This window comes from Stomoxys calcitrans, chromosome 5 (assembly GCF_963082655.1).
Source record: "Stomoxys calcitrans chromosome 5, idStoCalc2.1, whole genome shotgun sequence".
Lineage (NCBI taxonomy): Eukaryota > Metazoa > Arthropoda > Insecta > Diptera > Muscidae > Stomoxys > Stomoxys calcitrans.
In genome coordinates, this window is record NC_081556.1 from 46,239,823 (window position 1) to 46,259,878 (window position 20,056).

Consider the following 20,056-nt stretch of genomic DNA (forward strand, 5'->3'; position numbering starts at 1 on the left):
ACGTTTCGCTGTTCCACAATGTTGCATGCGCATTCGTCGCCCTCTCCCTTAACTCGGACTGTGTCGACCCGAAAGGGTTCGGGTTAACCAAGTTTATTGACGGCAGTCCTCTGGCCCTTTCATTTCTCTTATTCCGTTATGGCCCGGCACCCAAATGATGCGGATTTTGCCATCCTCAGAGAAGACTGTTCGTGACCTTACCGTCTTGGTAGTTATTGCCCTTATGGCAATTTCACTGTTCACACTCGACGTCCTCGCGTTAGCACCACACCACTTCACGGATTCCGTCATCGCCCGGATCTCCGCCTGCAGGACCGTATTATGGTCAGGCATTCTAAAACAGATCTCAGTTCCTGTGTTCTCAATGTAAACCCACAGGCCCACTCTGTCCTCTAGCTTTGATCCATCCGTGTAACATGATCTTCCAGATGGCAATACTATGGTTCCGTCAATTCAAGACTGTGCCGATGGCAGCAGAGCCTCGCACTCGACTTCAAGGTTCATCTCAGGTATCCGATCGGAAACCTCTTTCCCTCCTTCCAGGTTTCCTATCTTCGCCTCGATATTACACCGCGATGTTATGAGCTGCTCCCATCGCCTTAAGTCTCAAAGCCGCAGTGGCTTGCAAATTTGCCCATGAAAATTCCATTAAAGAACTGGGGCAAACTTCTTACATATCAATGAGTGCTGTCCTATTCTATTTAAAGCTCAATAATAAGGTACCTCCTTTTTATAGCCGAGTCCGAACGGCGTGCCGCAGAGCTACACCTCTTTGGGGAGAAGTTTTTAAATGGCAAAGTACCTCACAAATGTCGCCAGCATTAACATGGGGATAACCGCTGAAAATTGTTCTGATATTCCCGCCAGGATTCGAACCCAGGCGTTCAGCGTCATAGGCGGACATGCTAACCTCTGCGCTACGGTGGCTGCTCACACTTAATCAGTATGTCAATGTGTCGGATATCTAGAATAGTTTCCATTGCCCAAGTGGGCGTGGTCCACATCGCCCCACCTATGCCAAGACAACATGTTCTCTGAACCTGTTGTATGGTCCTTATGTTGCACTTTTTCTCCATAGCAATCCACTAAACGACTGAGGTGTAAGTAAGTATTGGTCTTATCACGCTCCTGTAGAGCCAGTGGACTATCCTCGGAAAATATCGATTATTACTATCGATACTTTCGATATTTAATTTTTTTACTGAATATCGATTGATATTTTTCCGATGGATACTATCGAAAAATTTAAATTTTTTCCAAAACTAAACAAAAAAAGCAATCTGACACTGAATGTATACTTTAAGACACATTGCGCCTATAGAGGGCGCAATTTTTATCCGATTGGGTTAACATTTTGTACAATGATTTCGCTCATTACTTCCAACTGACGTCATTAAATTTGGGTTTATTCGGTCTGTGCATTGATATTGCTTCTACATATATCGATCTCCCGACTTTCACTCCACATTTTCGTTTGATATATAGGTGATGGGAAATTTCCAAATATCGAAAATACCGAAAGTTGCAACTTTTTGATTTTCTTTTGAGTTCTCCCCTTGATCCATGGTGGTGGGTATGCAAAGTTCGGCCCAGTCGAACTTAGCGCGTTTCTCTTTGTTTTTTTCTTCTTCATACTATAAATAATTACATTTTGTTAACAAAAAAAAAAAGAAAAGAAAATGTGTAGATGATAAAGCCAAACTTTAAAACAATTCTTTATTTTTCAAATATTCAATCTTTTTGCAGATATAATGATTATTAAATTCCAAACAATGAAACAAACACTACTTGTAATTGAAACGAAAACAAAAACGAAATGAAAACTGCAAAAAAAGAAATGCATTAACGATCAAATTCCTTAACCCAGCTAGCGATCTCGAAAATATCCTCCTTCTTCTAACCAAAAAATATAAAAAAGAGTAAAAGCAAATCAAATGCCAAGCAAAGTAAAAAGACAAGCCCTCAACTAACAGACGTTTGTTATTTAGACTAAATACCTACTAACTTTGAAATAATGCCCTAATATAGTGATAATACTACTACTACTACTACTACTTACAAACTTCATCAACTTCCATCAACATTCACTACCACCACAAATGCCCCAAAACAAAAAGCTATTCAGAAAAATAGAATAAAATCAAACTGAGGTAGGCGGAATTGTAAATTTTTGTTCTATTCTTTAATTCTTAAAAAAAAATAAATTTTAATTAAATTTTTCATATAAATTTCTTAATTTTATTTCTTAAAGAACGTTTCTTTTGTTGGTATTTTTTTAAATATTTTTGTTTTCGTTATGCATTTCCCTACCCCAACACTTTTCTCTTTCTCTCGTTAAAACCACCTAGCTAGTCATTCCCCTATCAAACCACAAAAAACAATTAAAAGTCATGCCTCATCTTCGCATTGTTTGGCCCTTACCTAACAAAATTAAACAAAAACAAAAGCTCAAGTAGAGGTTTTTTTTAGCCATTTACGAAAAACTGTTCAAAACTCAATTGACAACACTTAAACAACAAAAAAACTTCAACAACAATTGAAATTGATTTGAAACCAAACAACTTCTTTCTCTCTAACATTCAACATTCAGCTCCTCTGATATCGATACTATTGTGAATGTGACCACAATGCCATCATCAGCATCGGAAACCAGACCAACACCACCGCCAACATTGTCGTCGTTGTCGTCGTCTACTTCGTCACATGCTAAGCCGTCGTTAAGCATTGGGGCAGCCTCCGCCGCCACAGCCACTACCGCTAATAACAACAGCCCCTATGTGTCGTCAGCCACACCACGACGCTCGTCTGCCTATCGCAGTAGCCATATAAGCGGAGCTTCACCCCGTAGACCATTGAGAACTCCACCATCATCGCCATTGGCCACCACACCAACGATGCATAATCACAGCACCGCATCGTCACCAAGGTTTGTGACAAACAAAATCAAGCAAAAACAATTTTCATTTTCAAAATACCTCGTTTAAATTGATGAATCAGACGTTCTAATGCAAAATGATGTTAGCCAGCAAAAAGAAAATTACGCAGGGCTTTCCTTTTTCGTATTTGCAGCATCTTAAAAAGGGAAATTCGGCGCTTTTTATGCTTTTTAATGCACATTATTAAAATATTTTTCGAAATATTAGTTAGCCATATAAAATAATCGTTACTATAGTGTAGGTCAGGTTATTAATGAGTCTAGACAGCAACTAGAGAAGAGTTCATGCATACAAGCTGTTCTATTCTCAGCTACTACAGAAAATATTTCATACAACCTTCAATCTATTAGAGTATTTTCCGTGTACGGCCCAAATGGCCGTTCTTTGAATGAGGAGAAACTTTCACAGCAATGACTATATCTCAAACAACTTGATTGAAATCTCCTACGTGTTTTAGCATTAAGTTGATAGAGGGGACAAAATTCAGTGTCTTTAGTTACCTTCTTCGTAAAAATCACCCAAACCTTCTTTGGGTATCGCTATATTTACTGTTATTGTTGTTGTTGTAGCAATATGTTGTTCACTGAGGCGGCAGCTCTTGCCGATGAAGGATTTCATCGGGTCAATCCGGTACGTAGAACCGGCTGCCATGGGATTACTGCTATTAATCTGGCTAAGCTGCAGTTAAGAAAAAAAAAATCCAAAAAAAACAATGAACTTTGACACCAGGATCCAGAATGTTGTTTTAGCCTCATGTCCTATAGGTGAGTAAAGCTCGTTCCGGTCCAAATGATCGATCGCCGCGTGAACATGATGGTCATTGGTTATTTAAAGGCGCCAATAACTCGACTTGTCATATCGAGCATCATGGGCACTCAGGTGGCCCGGCCTCTCATTGAGTCTCTCCGCTCCATATAGCTGATTGTCCGCGACTACAGTTGCAGCTCCTGTGTATGTAGCGTTCCATTTTCCGCAATCTGTGGAAGTGTCCGGTAGCTCGCAGCTAAACTTCCCGTGACAACGATTAACGCCACACAGATCGGAGCTCATTGTTATTCCATATCGGGTAAATACTTGTCCTTATGAAAGGTAGAATTACTGGTATATTTTGAAGGGTACTTCAGAAGGAATGGGGCCACCGTAGCGCAGAGGTTAGCATGTCCGCCTATGACGCTGAACGCCTGAGTTCGAATCCTGGCGAGACCATCAGAAAAAATTTTCAACGGTGGTTTTCCCCTCCTAATGCTGGCAACATTTGTGAGGTGCTATGCCATGTAAAACTTCTCTCGAAAGAGGTGTCGCACTGCGGCACGCCGTTCGGACGCGGCTATAAAAAGGAGGCCCCTTATCATTGAGCTTAAAACTTGAATCGGACTGCACTCATTGATATGTGAGAAGTTTGGCCCTGTTCCTTAGTGGAATGTTCATGGGCAAAATTTGGAATTTACTTCAGAAGGAATTCATAAATACGGCAGAGGTATCCCTTGTGAAGATGCAATGTAGTCCAAGCCTCATTTTTGAAGGCATACTTCTATGAGTTTAGATTGAAAAGAGAGTGGGGATATTAATCCGCCCCATGCCACTATGGAAATACACCCAAGCCAGTAATTGGTTGGTTGTGCGCTCTAAATTCTAAAAAGTAACTTGTAAAAAGAAAATCTAAGTCAAGAATTCTGTGCTACTTACAAAATTCCTAATTGAACCCTAAGTTGGTTCAAGTCTGGTATTGTGTACCCATCTAAGTGCCGATGTCTCTTAGAAAGAAAACATAAGTCGGGAATTCCGTGCTACTTACAAAATTCCTATTTGAACCCTAAGTTGGTTCATGTCTGGTATTGTGTACCCATCTTAGTGTCGATGTCTTTTAGCAGTGAAAGCAGAGCAATGACTTAGGAAATGCTCCAACGTCTCATCATCTTCCCCACTTGCCGCCCCGATTTTGGAAAAATGAGCTCGTAGTCCTATGTGTCCTGTTATGATACCGATAGCTATACTAACCTCCTGCTTACTTCCTATCAATAATAGCCTCGTTTTTTCACGATCCGAATCTCACTATAGAATTTTCGTCGTCCTACTAACCGTTTTGCTGTTCCACAGTGTCACATGCACGTTCGTTGCTGTTGTTGTTGAAGCTACATTTTTATGTGGAGGTGGCGATCCTCATCAATCTCCTGTAGGTGAGCATTCTCGTCAATCCCATGCCAGCCGGTTGTACGTATCGGATTGACCCGATGAATTCCTTCATCGGCAACGGCTGTCGCCTCAGTGTACAACACACTGCTACAACAACAACAACATGCTCGTTCCGTTCCAAAGGAGCGATCGCCGCAGGAACAGGATGGTGATTAGTTATTTAAAGGAGCCTGTAACTCGCCTTGTCATATCGAGCATCATAGGCACTCAGTATTTGTGCAAGAGCCGGTGCCGCCCGACCTCTCACTGAGACTCCGCTCGATATCACTGATTGTTTGCGACTGCCGTTGCAGCTTCTCCGTATATTTCATTCCACTATCCGAAACCTGCGGACGCGCCCGATAGCTTGCCGCTAAGCTTCTCGTGAACATCACACCGATCGGACCAACCTGTGTGGTGCTTACAACTATCCCGTGCACGTTCGTCCCCCAAGCCCTTAACTCAGACTGCTTCGCCCCGAAAGGCTTCTGGTTAACCAATTTTATTGACGGCAGTCCTCTGGTCTTCACTGTCAAATTGTCTGCTCTTTCATTCCCCCTTAATCCGCTGCGGCCCGGCACCCAAATGATGCGGATCCTGCCATCCTTTTAGTAGGGGTTTATTTCCTACTTACACTCCAAGGCTGTACGTGACCTTACAGTCCAGGTTGTTATTGCGCTGATGGCCAGTTTACTGTCCGTAAAGATGCTCACACTCGACGTCCTCGCGTTAACACCACACCACCTTACCCATTCCCTGAACGCCCGGATCTCAGCCTGTAAGCCGGTATTAAGCTCCGACAGTCTTAAACAGATCTCAGACCCAGGGTTCTCAATGTAGACCCACAGGCCTACTCTGTCCCCTAGCTTCGATCCATCTTTGTAACTTGATCTTCAAGATGGCAATAAACGGGTTTCCCTCAATCCAAGACTGCCGCTGGCAGCAGTGTCTCGCACTCGACCACAAGTGTCGTCTCAGGTATCCGATTGGAAACTTTTTCCATTCCTTCCAGGTTTCCCATCAATGACTCGATTAAACCGCGATGGTATGACCTGCTCAGTGACGTCTATACCTTACCTTAAGTCACCTGTCACCTTAAGTGTCATAGCCGCAGTGGCTGCCTCACACTTAATCTGTATGTCTATTAGTCAGATATCTAGAAAAGTCTCCAGTGCCCTAATGGGCGTGGTTCTCATCGCTCCGCCTATGCCAAGACAACATGTTCTCGGAACCTGTTTATTATCGTTACGTTACGCATTTTTTCTCCATGGACACCAAACTACCTTGGCTTAAGTAAGTATTGGTCTAATCCCGCTCCTGTAGGGCCAGTGCACTATCCTCGAATTCAGGCCCATTTCGAGCCTACGCTCGTCTACATAGTGCCAAGATCTGTATGCCTTCTCGGTAGGGTCCTGAATGTGATACTTTCAATTCAGTTTTCTGTCCAAGATCACTCCTAAGTATTTGACCTTGTCAGACATCGATAAATGGTTCAAATTGGCCCACCTTCGTCACCCCCTTGAACAGGGAAAGTTCAGTCTTCTCTGAGTTACCATTGAGACCCCTAGGTCTAGTCCAGTCGTATATCATCTGCTAGACCCTTTCGGCCCTTCAGCATAACTGGTTCGGATCCTTACCCCTTAGAAGCCTCCTCAGTCAGCATTCGTTATAGGTTATTTTTGGTGGTCACCCATAGGAGTAACGTTCCCTGTGCCATTTTCTTCTGATCTTTTCCAAGCATATGTTTGATCCAGTCTCTAAGGACTCGGTCGGTCCACCCGGTACTGGTCTAAGAATTGAATCAGTGTGTCTGTCCGCACATGCTTAAAAGCCCCCTCAATGTCAAAGGATATTGCCAATGTGTACGTCTTGGCATTTAAGGATTCCTCTATTTTAGGCACAACCTCGTGCAGGGCAGTCTCCACCGACCTTTCCTTGAAATAGCCATGCTGTTTGTATTTGAGCAGTTCGCTGGATGTCCTACTCTTTATCATGGTGTCCACAATACGTTCCATGGTTTATAGTAGAAAGGACGTAAGGCTTATAGGTCTGTAGGCCTTTGATGTCGCATTACTTGCCTTGCCGGGTTTGGGTATAAATACCACCCTTGCCTCCTGCCAGGCTCTCGGAGAATACGCAAGTCGTAGGCAGGTTGTGAAAGTAGTGGCCGTTGGGGCGCCAGATAGTGGGCCTGCTTCTGTAGTATCGCCGGAAGTATTCCATTAGGTCCGGGCGACTCAAATGGTTGGATGCTCCTCAACGCTACCTTTACCATAAATTCTGTAATGATAAGCCTTCAGTCAACCTCATTATTCCAAAATTCTGGTGTCTCCGTGTGTCCCTTCGTATCCTGTGAAAAATGGGTTTTCATCAAAAGCCTCAACATGTCCTCCGTTGTCACTGCTCTCACTCCCATGTCGTCTGCTAAAGTTTCAGTTTGGACATGGGTTTGTGAGAGAAACTTTTTCATCATGCCGCGTCATTAACGCTATCGGGGGCATGTTTTGCCTCTAATTTCCCTTGTCGAACAGGACAGCTATCTTCAAAAGACCCCACAAGTGCAGTCGTAATCCTTTTGACATTGCCGGCAATGTGTTCTATGCTTGGACAATCTAAACTACCTTGCCCTAGTCTTCTTCTGAGTAGTCCTCCGAATTTTGTCCAGTCGGTCAGAGTAAATATTAAATGTCTGTTTGCGGTCTTTAATTTTGATCTTTAAAATCTTCTCGTGATTTTTCGAACATCTTCCAGCTCGAGATCATATTAAATCCCTCTTATTCCGGTTGGTCATTGTGCGTAGTCGAATGTCGAAATTTTTAAAAAATGGTATTATGGTTGTCGCAGACGAAAATTCGTTTACATTTTTGGTATCATAAAGTCGAATTTGACTGTCAAATTTTACGAAAACGATGCATATATAAGGTAATTGCATTGTAAACTACATTACGCCTGTTTATCGAAAGAGTATGGATCCTATTTTTATATTATATTGTACATTTATTTACCACAATATTGTTCTATTATCAAGCTGTCGAAGGTGAATAATTTACAGAATACCTTGAAATGTGAAATTCGCCTTCGACTACGACTGCTGTCGATTTTCGCCTTCGACAACAGGAATAAGGGTGAATGCCTTCTATCCAAAGAATAGCAAAGCAAAGAACTTATAAAAGTTGATCAAGTGTGTGTTATTTAAAACACTTTGACTGTTGAGTGGATCATGATTTCTGTTACGCCATGTAACTTCATCAGCTCTTTGTTTCAAAACAAAAGCGTGCTCTACACCATACTCAATAGTCTTTGGGTATGTAGGTTGCCTTAATCGATTTGACAAAGGTGCTGATGAAGATACATGATGGCGTATCAGAAATCATGATTCACTCAACAGTCAAAGTGTTTTAAATAACACACACTTGGTCAACTTTTATGAGCTCTTTGCTGTGCTATTCTTTGAATAGAAATCATTGAATATGATCTCGAGCTGGAATATGTTCGCAAAATTACAAGTAAATATTAAATTTTAAAAATCTAAAAAAAAATCTGGGCTTTGAGATATTTATGATGAAGATACATGGCGTATCAGAAATCATGATCCACTCAACAGTCAAAGTGTTTTAAATAACACACACTTGATCAACTTTTATGAGTTCTTTGCTATCATATTCTTTGAATGTTATCTCGAGCTAGAATATGTTGGCAAAATTACTAGTAAATATTAAATTTTAAAAATCTATAAAAAAAAATCTGGACTTTGATGATATTTAATATAGAAATCACATCTAAATTATACCCTATCTAAGGTCCCATATTATTATTAAAAAAAAAAGAAATTTTTTTAACGGTTCCAAACGGAGCCAAACTATTAAAATATTTTTATCCTCTTAATAATCTTCAGTTTTAGGAAAAAAAAAATTAATAAGTTTCTCTTTTAGAAATTTAAATATTGGACACGCAATGTCAGGACCTTGCGTTGTAGTGTGCGTGAAGAAAAAAGGGCTGTTTTAATTTTTGAGTGCGAAAAAAAATGTTTATTTTTCAAATCATATATTGTTCGACATCATGCTTCCGTTGCTCTTTCAAGTGAACAAAATATGAAAATTTTACAATACACTGAAAAAAGTTATAGCAATTTTTTTCTGTAGCGTGCGTCAAGGATTGGCCTGTCAACAAAAAATTTTTTTTTTCAAAGCTTAAAATTTTTGTATACTTAATTTCTATAACCTCCGCCATAGAATGGGGCTATACTAGTTTTCTCATTCTGTGTGTAACACCTCGAAATATTCGTCTAAGACCTCATAAAATACAGGCTGATGAATATTGCTACAATGATGAATATTGCTACATTTTTTTTTCGGTGTATGGAATACATTTTTCTTTTATTCATGTTAAATTAAATTATTAAATTAATTATTAAATTATTATTAATTAAATTAATTAATTAATTAATTAAATTAATTATTAAATTATTATTATTAAATAGAAAAAAAGTTATTACATTTTTTTTTGGTAGCGGCTTTCATCAGCCACCCTGTATATATATATATTCTTGATCGTGCCGACATTTTAAGTCGATCTAGCCATGTCCGTCTGTCTGTTGAAAGCACACTAAGCTTGGCGTTTGAAATTTTTCAAAAATATTGGTTGCCCAAAAAGTAATTGCGGATTTTTTAAAAGAAAGTATATGCATTTTTAATAAAACTTAGAATGAACTTTAATCAAATATACTTTTTTACACTTTTTTTCTAAAGCAAGCCAAAAGTAAAAGCTGATAACTGACAGAAGAAAGAATGCAATTACAGAGTCACAAGCTGTGAAAATTTGTCAACGCCGACTATATGAAAAATCCGCAATTACTTTTTGGGCAACCCAATACTTTTTATTAGTGTAGGTCGGTTGGGATTATAAATGGGTCAAATCGGTCCATGTTTTGATATGGCTAGCGAAACCGATCTCCCGATTTCACTTCCTGAGTTTCTAGAGTGCGCTGAAAATTTACACAACGACTTCTGCTACGAGTTGCCAAGTATGACCCGAATCGATTCATAACCTGTGCAAAATTTCAACTCAATATCTCAATTTTTATATCCTCCACGATAAGATGGGGGTATATTAATTATGTCATTCCATTTGTAACACCTTAAAATATTCGTCTAAGACTCTATAAAGTATATATATTCTTGATCGTCATGATATTTTGAATTGATCTTGCCATATACGTCCGTCCATCTGTCTGTCGAAAGCACACTAATTTTCGAAGGAGTAAAGCTAGGCGCTTGAAATTTTGTGCAAATACTTCTTTTTAGTTTAGGTCGGTTGGGATTGTAAATGGGCCAAATCGGTCCATGTTTTGATATAGCAGCCGAAATCGATCTCCCGAGTGCGCTGAAAAATTACACAATGACTTCAGCTATGAGTCGCCAAGTATGGCCCGAATCGATCCATAACCTGATATAGCTTCCATATAAATCTATATCTAGTTTGGCGCCTTGATTTCCTTAATAAGGCGCTTCTTATCCAAATATTAATTTTTTATAGTTTGACATTTCATTATTATTTTTTAGTTTCTGCCTTTATATAGAAACAGTGTAAAGAATATCACACATGCGATCCATGATGGAGGAGGGTATATAAGATTCGGCCCGTCCGAAATTAGCACATTTTTATTTGTTTTTATATAAAATTTTGCTTTACTAAAATCTCATAAGCAAACAACTACTTTTTTTCTAATCTGAAAAATTTTGTATTTATTTCTAAACCAAAACCAACAATCAAAACAACATTTCTCCTCTAATCCATGTAACATCACAAATGGCTGTATAATCGAATGTTGCGCCCGCCTTTATTTAGAGATTGGCGTTTGTATAACCCACGATTTTACCGCAAGTAAAAAGAACGACTACAACGACAAAAACCAAAAATTACAAAAAAGGCAAATACCGCAAACAGTAGCAATGATTAAACAAAAACGAAAATTTCTGCTTATAATTTTAACGATAGTCATTTCATCTACACGAAATAATCGACCAAAGCAAGCGAATCAACTAAGAACGAAACCAACGATCAGCATGGCATGTCATCATCATCATCGACCAAATTTCGGCTAAGTTAGAAAACAATCTACAATCATTATCATTGTTGAGAAATTGTAGAGGTTTTTATTTGTCATACCATTGTTTTAGTAAAATAAATAAGCAATGGTGCACCCCTAGCCACCCAACCCTTTATAAGATATTTCTTAAATGCTTTCTCCAGCCTAGTCTACGTAACGCCAAGGCCTTAATCAGAATGTAAGATTCCTTTAATTTACGGCAGTCTATACATAGTTGTAGTTATCCATTGTATATGTCTTTGTAAATATGTTGTTTCCCCCCCATCTTTGGAGTTCGACGGTTAAGGGAACATTTTATTATAATAACTTTTTTTGCTGTATATAAAGTTTACAATAATCTTTATGTTTACCATATTTATTTAAAATATAAAAAAGTGAACGTCCTTTTATTTCGCTGATATATATTATCCAACATTTCATGACAACTACTGAAACGAATACAAAAATCTAGTCTGGATGACATTTTGGACTAGAAAAAAATTTGACGAAATATTCGATTAAAAGAAAATGTTGATACAATTTTCTACCAAAAAGCTATTTTATTATTGGATTTACTTCCAGCTTAGACCAATTGGCCTCATTTTGTTTCTAGAAAAGCAAAACAACAAATTTCCACAAAATCGGGTAATAAATAAAGCTGTTATGAGCTTTAGGTACTTAACCGGCATATCGGTCTATATGACAGCTATATCTAAATACAGTCCGATCTGAAACATTTTTGGGTCCTATGTTGGGAGGCATAAAACTAGTCAATGTTTCAAATTTCAGCGAAATCAGTTAAAAAATAAAGCTTTTATGGGCTTCAGACTCCTTATCGGGAGATCGATTTATATGGCAGCTATATCTAAATATAGTCCGATCTGAATCATATTTGTGTAAGATGTCGGGAGGCTTAAAATAACCCACTGTTTCAAATTTCAGCGAAATCGGGTAATAAATAAAGCTCTTTTGGGCTTCAGATCCATTATCGGGAGATCGGTCTATATGACAAATATATCAAAATATATAAATATATGAACCATATTTTCGTCAGATGTCGGGAGGCTTAAAATAACCTTATGTTTTAACCCTCTGCGAAATCGGGTAATAAATAAAGCTTTTATGGGCTTCAGACCCTTTATCGGGAGATCGGTCTATATGGCAGCTATATCTAAATATGGACCGATCTAATCCATATTTAGGTCATATGTCGGAAGGCTTAAAATAACCCTCTGTCCTAAGTTTCAGCGAAATCGGGTAATAAATAAAGCTTTTATGGTCTTCAGACCCTTTATCGGGAGATCGGTCTATATGGTAGCTATATCTAAATATAGTCCAATCTGAACCATATTTTTGTCAGTTGTCGGGAAGCCTTAAACTACTTCAAATTTCAGCAAAATTGGATGAAAAATAAAGTTTTTATGGGCATTAGACCCTTTATCGGAAAATCGGTCTATATAGCAGCTATATCCAAATATGGTCCGATTTGACCCCTTCAAGAACTTAATCTGCTTGAAGCAAAAAGACGTATCTGTTCCAAATTTCAGCTCAATATCTCAATTTTTGAAGGCTCTAGAGAGATTGCAACAGACGGACGGACAGACACACGGGCATCGTTAAACCGTTTTTGTATTTTGCGACGATCCGAAATATATATACTTTGTAGAGTCGTATACCGTGACTCCGCCTCAAATGATCCATTCGCTTAGTCCAATTTTGGCATACTCTTTCCAACATTTCGGCCAACATTTTATTACGAATAAATGCTTCAATGTTGTCTTCCAACGCGTTAATTGAAGCGGGCTTGTCTGTATAGACATGAGCTTTAAAATAGACTCACAAAAAATGCCTAAAGGCGTTAAATCGCACGATCTAGGTAGCCAATTGATCGTTCCCGAACGCTGTTTTAGCCACATTCTTATGTGGAGGTGGCGATCAAGCTCCTGCAGGTGAGCAAGCTCGTTTCGGTCCAATGGACCGATCGCCGCGAGATCGGGGTGCCCATTTGTTATTTAAAGGCGCCAATAACTCGCCTTGTCATATTGAGCATCAAAGGCACTCCGCTTTTGTGTAAGAGCTGGTGCAGCTCGGCTTCTCACTGAGACTCTCCGCCCTATTCCGTTGATTGACCGCGACTGCCCTTGCAGCTACTCCGTATGGAGATTCTATCATCCGCAACCAGCCTGTGGTGCTGGGAAGTTTATTGTTACACGTGCTGCGGCATCGTCTTGTTGAAACCACATGTAGTGCAAGTCAAGCTCATGTATTTTGGTCAAAAAAGGTTAATATCATCTCACGATAGCGGTCATCACTTACAGTTAAGTAACGATTCGCACCATCTTTGAAGAAGTACGGTCCAATGATGCCGCCAGCCCATAAACCGCACCATATTGTGACTTTTTCGGAATGCATTGGTACCTTTTGCAATGCCTCTGGTTTATATTCACTCCAAAATCGACAATTATTCTTATTTACGACGTACCCATTGAGCCAAAGATGAGCTTCGTCGATGAACAGTATTTGAACTTTCTTTACAGAGCACGCATTTTGATAATAAACTGCAATATTTGCAAGCCTTGTTCGTTTATAAGACGATTCATGGTTAAATTATAGACCAAACTGAAGATGTTTGACAGTGAAACAAAACACGAAACTGGTGTGAGCTGTTTAAATCAGTGTTGCCAAAAAGATAATAGCTAAAAAATCACCCTTTACAGCTGGTCCAGGGGATGACGGCACGCCTCCAGCCAGAACTCTCCCTCCTGGAAACGAGGTCCCATCAATCGCCAAAAAAGACCACATCGCCCAAAAAGACCAATTAACTTATATATCGATATTTTCGGTAAATTTGACAGTTGAATTCGACTTATGTGATACCAAAAATGTAAACGAATATTCGTCTTCGAAAACCATAATCCCATTTTGTAAAAATTTCGACATTCGATTAGGCCATCGCCAACTGGAATAACTGGGATTAAGAGATACTCACGAATAGAGATGTGTATGTGAGTGATTTTTCACCAACGCACGCTTACGAGAAATTTTACACACGCGTGACTTTTTATGTCGATTCACGTTCACGCACGCTCACAAGATCACGACTCACGACCAGTGCTGCCGTTTTTGGTAGATTCCTACCAAAATTGGTAGATTTTTATTCTGTTTGTAGGTTGGTAGGCTGACCTCAATTTTTATCGGTTTTTCCAACATATAAACACCAAATTAATTAATCCCATGGCAGCCGGTTGTACGTATCGGATTGACCCCATGGACTGCTTCATCGGCAAGGGTTGCCGCCTCAGTGTGCAACACACTCTTACAACAACAAAAATAACCGAAAAAATCGCACGGGATAATTCAAAATTAATTTACTTCTTGTCGTTTCTGCGTATTCGTTAAGAGTGCAGAACAAAACCATGGATGTTGAGAGACCAAATACTATTACAAGGGTCTCGCTGTTTTAAATTTTGGTAAAAAGGGCGTAAGTTCTGATATTGAATGTTGCTGCCACATTTTCATGTGGACGTGAAGATCCTCATCAAGCTTATGTAGCCTTCAATCGGATAATAGGCCTATGTGGCAGCCGCATACAAAGATGCTGAGGTGTGGTAGTAAAAGCGCATTCCTGGGTCGGGAGATAGCTCTATCCAAACTCGGCGCTGTTGTTTATTGAAATCGGGGCAAAAATACGAGTGCTATATCAAGATATAGGCCATCATTGAACGTAAGGCTATAGAGTGATTTCAACCAACAGACGGATGGACATGGCTAAACCCTTTATGAATAACGACGGTGTTTAAAATGAAATGACAAAATGGCCTAGTATCAGGTGGCGGATATAAAAATATATACCGCAATTTCGGCTTGTAGAACATTTGGTAGGTTTAGCTCGAGTTTGGTATGATTTTGATGATGATTTGTGCACACATGTTGGGACGTCATATGAAACACCTCATGGTAAAGACGGGCCAAATTTGTGGCTACTACAGCCTAAAAAGTTCATATCGGATGAAAGATGTGTATATGGAAGCTATACAAAACGTGAAATGCACACGTTTTGGGAGGTCAAATTAAACATCTCACACAAAAATTTAGAAAGATCGGAACAAAATTGTGGCTACTACAGCCTTAAAAGGCCATATCGGATGAAATTTTTATAAAGGCTATCGTCCTTGGACCAAACAAGTGACTTGTGCAAAATTTTACAACAATCGGAACACAAATGCGACCGGTACCTTGATCACAAGAATACAAGGATAGACAGACGAACATAGCTAAATCGAACCAGGAAGCGATTCTGAGCACAAAGTTATAATGCACAGTGGTAGTGTATAAAGTGGTATAAAGATAATTGGATAGTTTATATAAAATTAAAAAAAAAAAACGTTCAGTTCGGCCGGGCTGAATCTCTTATCCTCCACCAAGAATCGCATGCGACAAGTTCTTTGAATAACTTTCAAATATAAAACAACTATATCAAGTTGTTGACCGACATGGACCGTACTTGTCATGGTCTTTTAGAAATCATAGAAAAATACCTCCTCCAAAATTTCTGGCAAATCGAATATAACTTCACTCCCGCTCTGCTCCAGCAATTTTTTCGCTCCGTTCCCACCCCTTAACAATTACCTATTTTTCATAACTTCATAGGAAAAGAGATATACCGATTATTTTTGCCCTTACGATTACAACATCAAGCAATTTTCAACGCCGATTGTATATTCTTCATCGCCGTCTATATTGGACTATATCTTTATAAAGCCACCATATAAACCAATCTCCCGAATCGACTTTTTGAGCCTCTAGAGTGATTCTTATTCGATTTGGCTAAACCAGCCGATTTTACTTACTAAACCTCTAGAGGGCGCAATTCTTATTCGATTTGGCTGGAATTTTGCATTTCCTATTTTCCGATTTTTCTGATAACATACAACATACATGCCAATTAGTCTGCATCCGTCTCTAAGCTGATATGAGGCATATACTGGAAGCAATTCCTTACCAAATTTAAAACAAAATCAACGAAGTTTGTTGCTTGGTCCTTTTTAGTTTCTGCCTGTAAAGAAAAACCGTGCAAGGAACTTGACAAATGCGATCAATGGTAGATGGTATACAAGATTCGGCCCGATCCAACTTAGCTCGTTTTTACTTGTTTTGACTTTAAGGTAAAAATCGGTTGTTTAATACGTTTTCGATAGCGATTTAATGAAAGTTATCTCGTGTTTACTTATCAATCTTAATTTATTTTTTAAACAAGTAGTTCGACCGGGTCGCGGGAGCAGGGTGGCCATTGGATATTTAAGACGCCAATAACTCGCCTTGTCATATCGAGCATCATAGGCACTCAGTATTTGTGCAAGAGCCGATACCGCTGCTTGTCCACGACTGCCGTTGCAGCTACTCCGCATGGTGCATCCCACTATCCGCAACCTGTAGACGCGCCCGGTAGCTGCGGCCGCGTTCACTGAGTGCCTATGATGCTCGATATGGCAAGGCGGGTTATTGGCGCCTTTAAATAACCAATGGCCACGCAGTTCCCGTGGCGAACGGTCCTTTGAACTGGAACGGATAAAAAATGCGTCTTGTAACGGCTCAAGAAGTCAAATCGGGATATTGGTTTATATGGGAGCTATAGAGCGATTCGGACCGTACTTCGCATAGTTGTTGGAGGTCAACATTTTAGGGTCAGAACGTCGGAACGATCAAGAATATATATATTGGGTTGCCCAAAAAGTAATTGCGGATTTTTTAAAAGAAGTAAATGCATTTTTAATAAAACTTAGAATGAACTTTAATCAAATATACTTTTTTACACTTTTTTCTAAAGCAAGCTAAAAGTAACAGCTGATAACTGACAGAAGAAAGAATGCAATTGCAGAGTCACAAGCTGTGAAAAAATTTGTCAACGCCGACTATATGAAAAATCCGCAATTACTTTTTGGGCAACCCAATACTTTATGGGGTCTTAGACGAATATTTTGAGGTATTACAAACGGAATGACTAGATTAGTATATCCCCATTCTATGGTTGTGGGTATACAAATTTTGAAGTCGAGAGGCGCGGATTAGGATTTTATTTTATATACATGTTTTCAGAGGAGAAACTTCTTAGAATTGTATGTACAATAATTTACGTTTTTGCTATAAGTTTTTTATACCCTCCACCATAGGATGGGGGTATACCAATTTCGTCATTCTGTTTGTAACTCCTCGAAATATTGATCTGGAATCCCATAAACTATATATATTCTGGATCGTCTCTTAATTCTGTTTTGATCTAGCCATGTCCGTCTGTCGAAATCACAATAGAGGTCGAACGCGCAAAGCTAGCCACTTAAAATTTTGTACAGATACTTACTTTTGATGTAGGTCGTCGGTGATTGAAAATGGGCCATATCGGTTCAGATTTAGATATAGCTCTTATATAAACCGATCTGCCGATTTGACTTCTTGAGCCCTTGGAAGCCGCAATTTTTGTCCGATTTGGCTGAAATTTGGAACATAGTGTTCTGTTATGACTTTCAACAACTGAGCCAAGTACGGTTCAAATCGGTTAAGAACCTGATATAGCTCCCATATAAACCGATCTCCAGATTTGACTTCATGAGACCCTGGAAGCCTAAATTTTCATCCGAATTGGCTGAAATTTTGAACATAGTGTTATGTTGTGACTCTTAACAACTATGCCAGGTGCGGTCCAAATCGGTTAAGAACCTGATATTGATCCCATATAAACCGATCTGCCGATTTGACTTCTTGAGCCCTTGGAAGCCGCAATTTTTGTCCGATTTGGCTGAAATTTTGCACATAGTGTTCTGTTGTGACTCTCAACAACTATGCTAGGTACAGTTCAAATCGGCCAAGAACCTAATATAGCTCATATATAAACCGATCTCCCGATTTGACTTCTTGAACCCCTGGAAGCCTCAATTTTCATCCGATTTGCGTTCTGTTATGACTTCCAACAACTGTGCCAAGTACTGTCCAAATCGGTCTATAACCAGATATAGCTCCCATATTTTAGAAGAATCCATGGTGGTGGGTTCCCAAGATTCGGCCTGACCGAACTAGGCACGCTTTTACTTGTTTTTTTTTTTCATCCATACAAATCAACCCAGTCTAATATGTAGACTTTATGGGTTCTTAGACGAATATTTCGAGATATAAACAACCCCTTTTTAAACGTTTTTTGTGGTTATTTTAGGTATTTTTTAAATTTCATATATGACGTGCGCCTTCGTTTACTGATATTTTAATTTTATAATATTATATCGAATCCTCGCTTTTCTGCATATAAATCTTCCTGCTATCATCATGCTTTTGGAAAACTGCATCACAAACATACGCGAGACTAAGAAACAAAAAAAAAATAAAAAACTAAAGGGCCATATGAAGTGGCTGTGGCTGGCGCCCAACGCGCAGTTACTTCGAAACGAATGGCCTGATGGATTATGGTTTCACAAAGAACGTCATTTAAATAATAACTCACAGCTACACATTTTAACCACAATCCAACATTTGTTGTGTCCTTCCAAGTATCCATAGCTATGTATATTCCCAATTGAATACAATCACTTGTGTTTTCTCTCCCCCTTTCTCTCTCTCTCTCTCTCCCTCTCACACTCTTTTTATGTACAATATATCATTTTGTTTAGTAATGTACATATTTGGCTTTTTAATTGTCTTTGTTCTATTTTATTTTTTCCATTAAAGTAGAAACCTAAGGATTTAGCAAAATAATGGACAACCAGAAGAATGCTAATAATTTATTTGGTGTCTTGTTTTCAGCGTTCATCCACATCCTTACAATTCATCGGCAGCCAGGCGTTCGCACCACCATCATCATCATCACCACCAGCAGCAACATCAACATCGCTCCAAACATGGAAAACATAGCACAGGAAATGCTGCTGCTGCCGCCGCCAACGCCAATACAACAGCTAATGCAGCGAACAACTCAGCTGTTGCCAACAGCAATAGCAGCAACAATCAAACGCCAAATCACAGAGAAGAATACAACAATCAAAACTAAAACAAACAACAACAAAAAAAGGAAATATGATTAACATAAGGAGAAGGCAGGGCAGGGCGGAAGTTAATTATAACAATAATTTAAAGTTTGTGTAAAAAAAAAAAAAATACACCAACCCATCACCATGTTGGATTTTTTTAAGACCCTATAATAGATCACACATTTGGCGATTAGTAGACACTTGGAATTTGAATTTATTTTTTAAAGCCACTTCAATTCGCAAAAAACAAAAACAAAAATAAAGCATATTATTAAATTAGCATAAAAAGCAAACATCATTTATAATAAAAACAATAAAATAATGTATAGACGTAAGGTCAACAGCATTGATTGCCCAAGTTTTGGATAACAATCTCCAAAGAATTTAGAAACCCCTCCTTGAAAAAGAAAACACGAAAAAGAAGCCACGATTTATTATTAATTTATATATTAATAGATATTTTAGCTTTACATATACAAATCATGACCACTCTCCTCCTCCTACTCCTCCTCCCTCTCAAAACACACATCCCAACATACTAGTAATCTCCAATATAAACAAAGAACCTTTCACACTCTGGTATCCTTCTCCGCAGATTCCATTAGCTCTTCACCTATGAATGATTGATTGAAGAAACATCCTTGTGAAGGGAAGAATGAAACTTATTTTCCAATACATATAGTATATAGTGATTAAACATAAGTCCGATCAGTAGTAGATGATCGGAAAAGAGAAGGATGACGAAGTACAAGACACTGAAAAGAAACAAAACTAATGGTTATAACTTTTATTTGCTTCAGACAAAGAAGGTCATTGATTTTCTTGGCACCACAACAACCAAATCGTTG

The 20,056-nt window shown here is 39.0% G+C and overlaps 1 protein-coding gene across 8 annotated transcripts in view; it reads left to right on the forward strand.

The window, feature by feature from the left end:
* The window catches only part of LOC106091314 (myeloid leukemia factor), a 28,672-nt gene extending 9,299 nt beyond the window's left edge, over window positions 1-19,373 (forward strand). For 5 of the 8 annotated variants that reach the window (XM_013257795.2, XM_059369127.1, XM_013257792.2 and 2 more), the window contains exons 4-5: window positions 2,591-2,926; window positions 18,985-19,373. In XM_013257795.2, coding sequence (XP_013113249.2) covers window positions 2,591-2,926; window positions 18,985-19,228 — 580 coding nt within the window. In that variant the 3' untranslated portion in view covers window positions 19,229-19,373. Of the gene's footprint in view, window positions 1-1,746; window positions 1,839-2,590; window positions 2,927-10,955; window positions 11,213-18,984 lie in introns of those variants that run through there. The other 3 variants (XR_009398364.1, XM_059369130.1, XM_059369128.1) reach the window with 3 other exon arrangements.
* The last annotated feature ends 683 nt before the right edge of the window (window positions 19,374-20,056 follow it).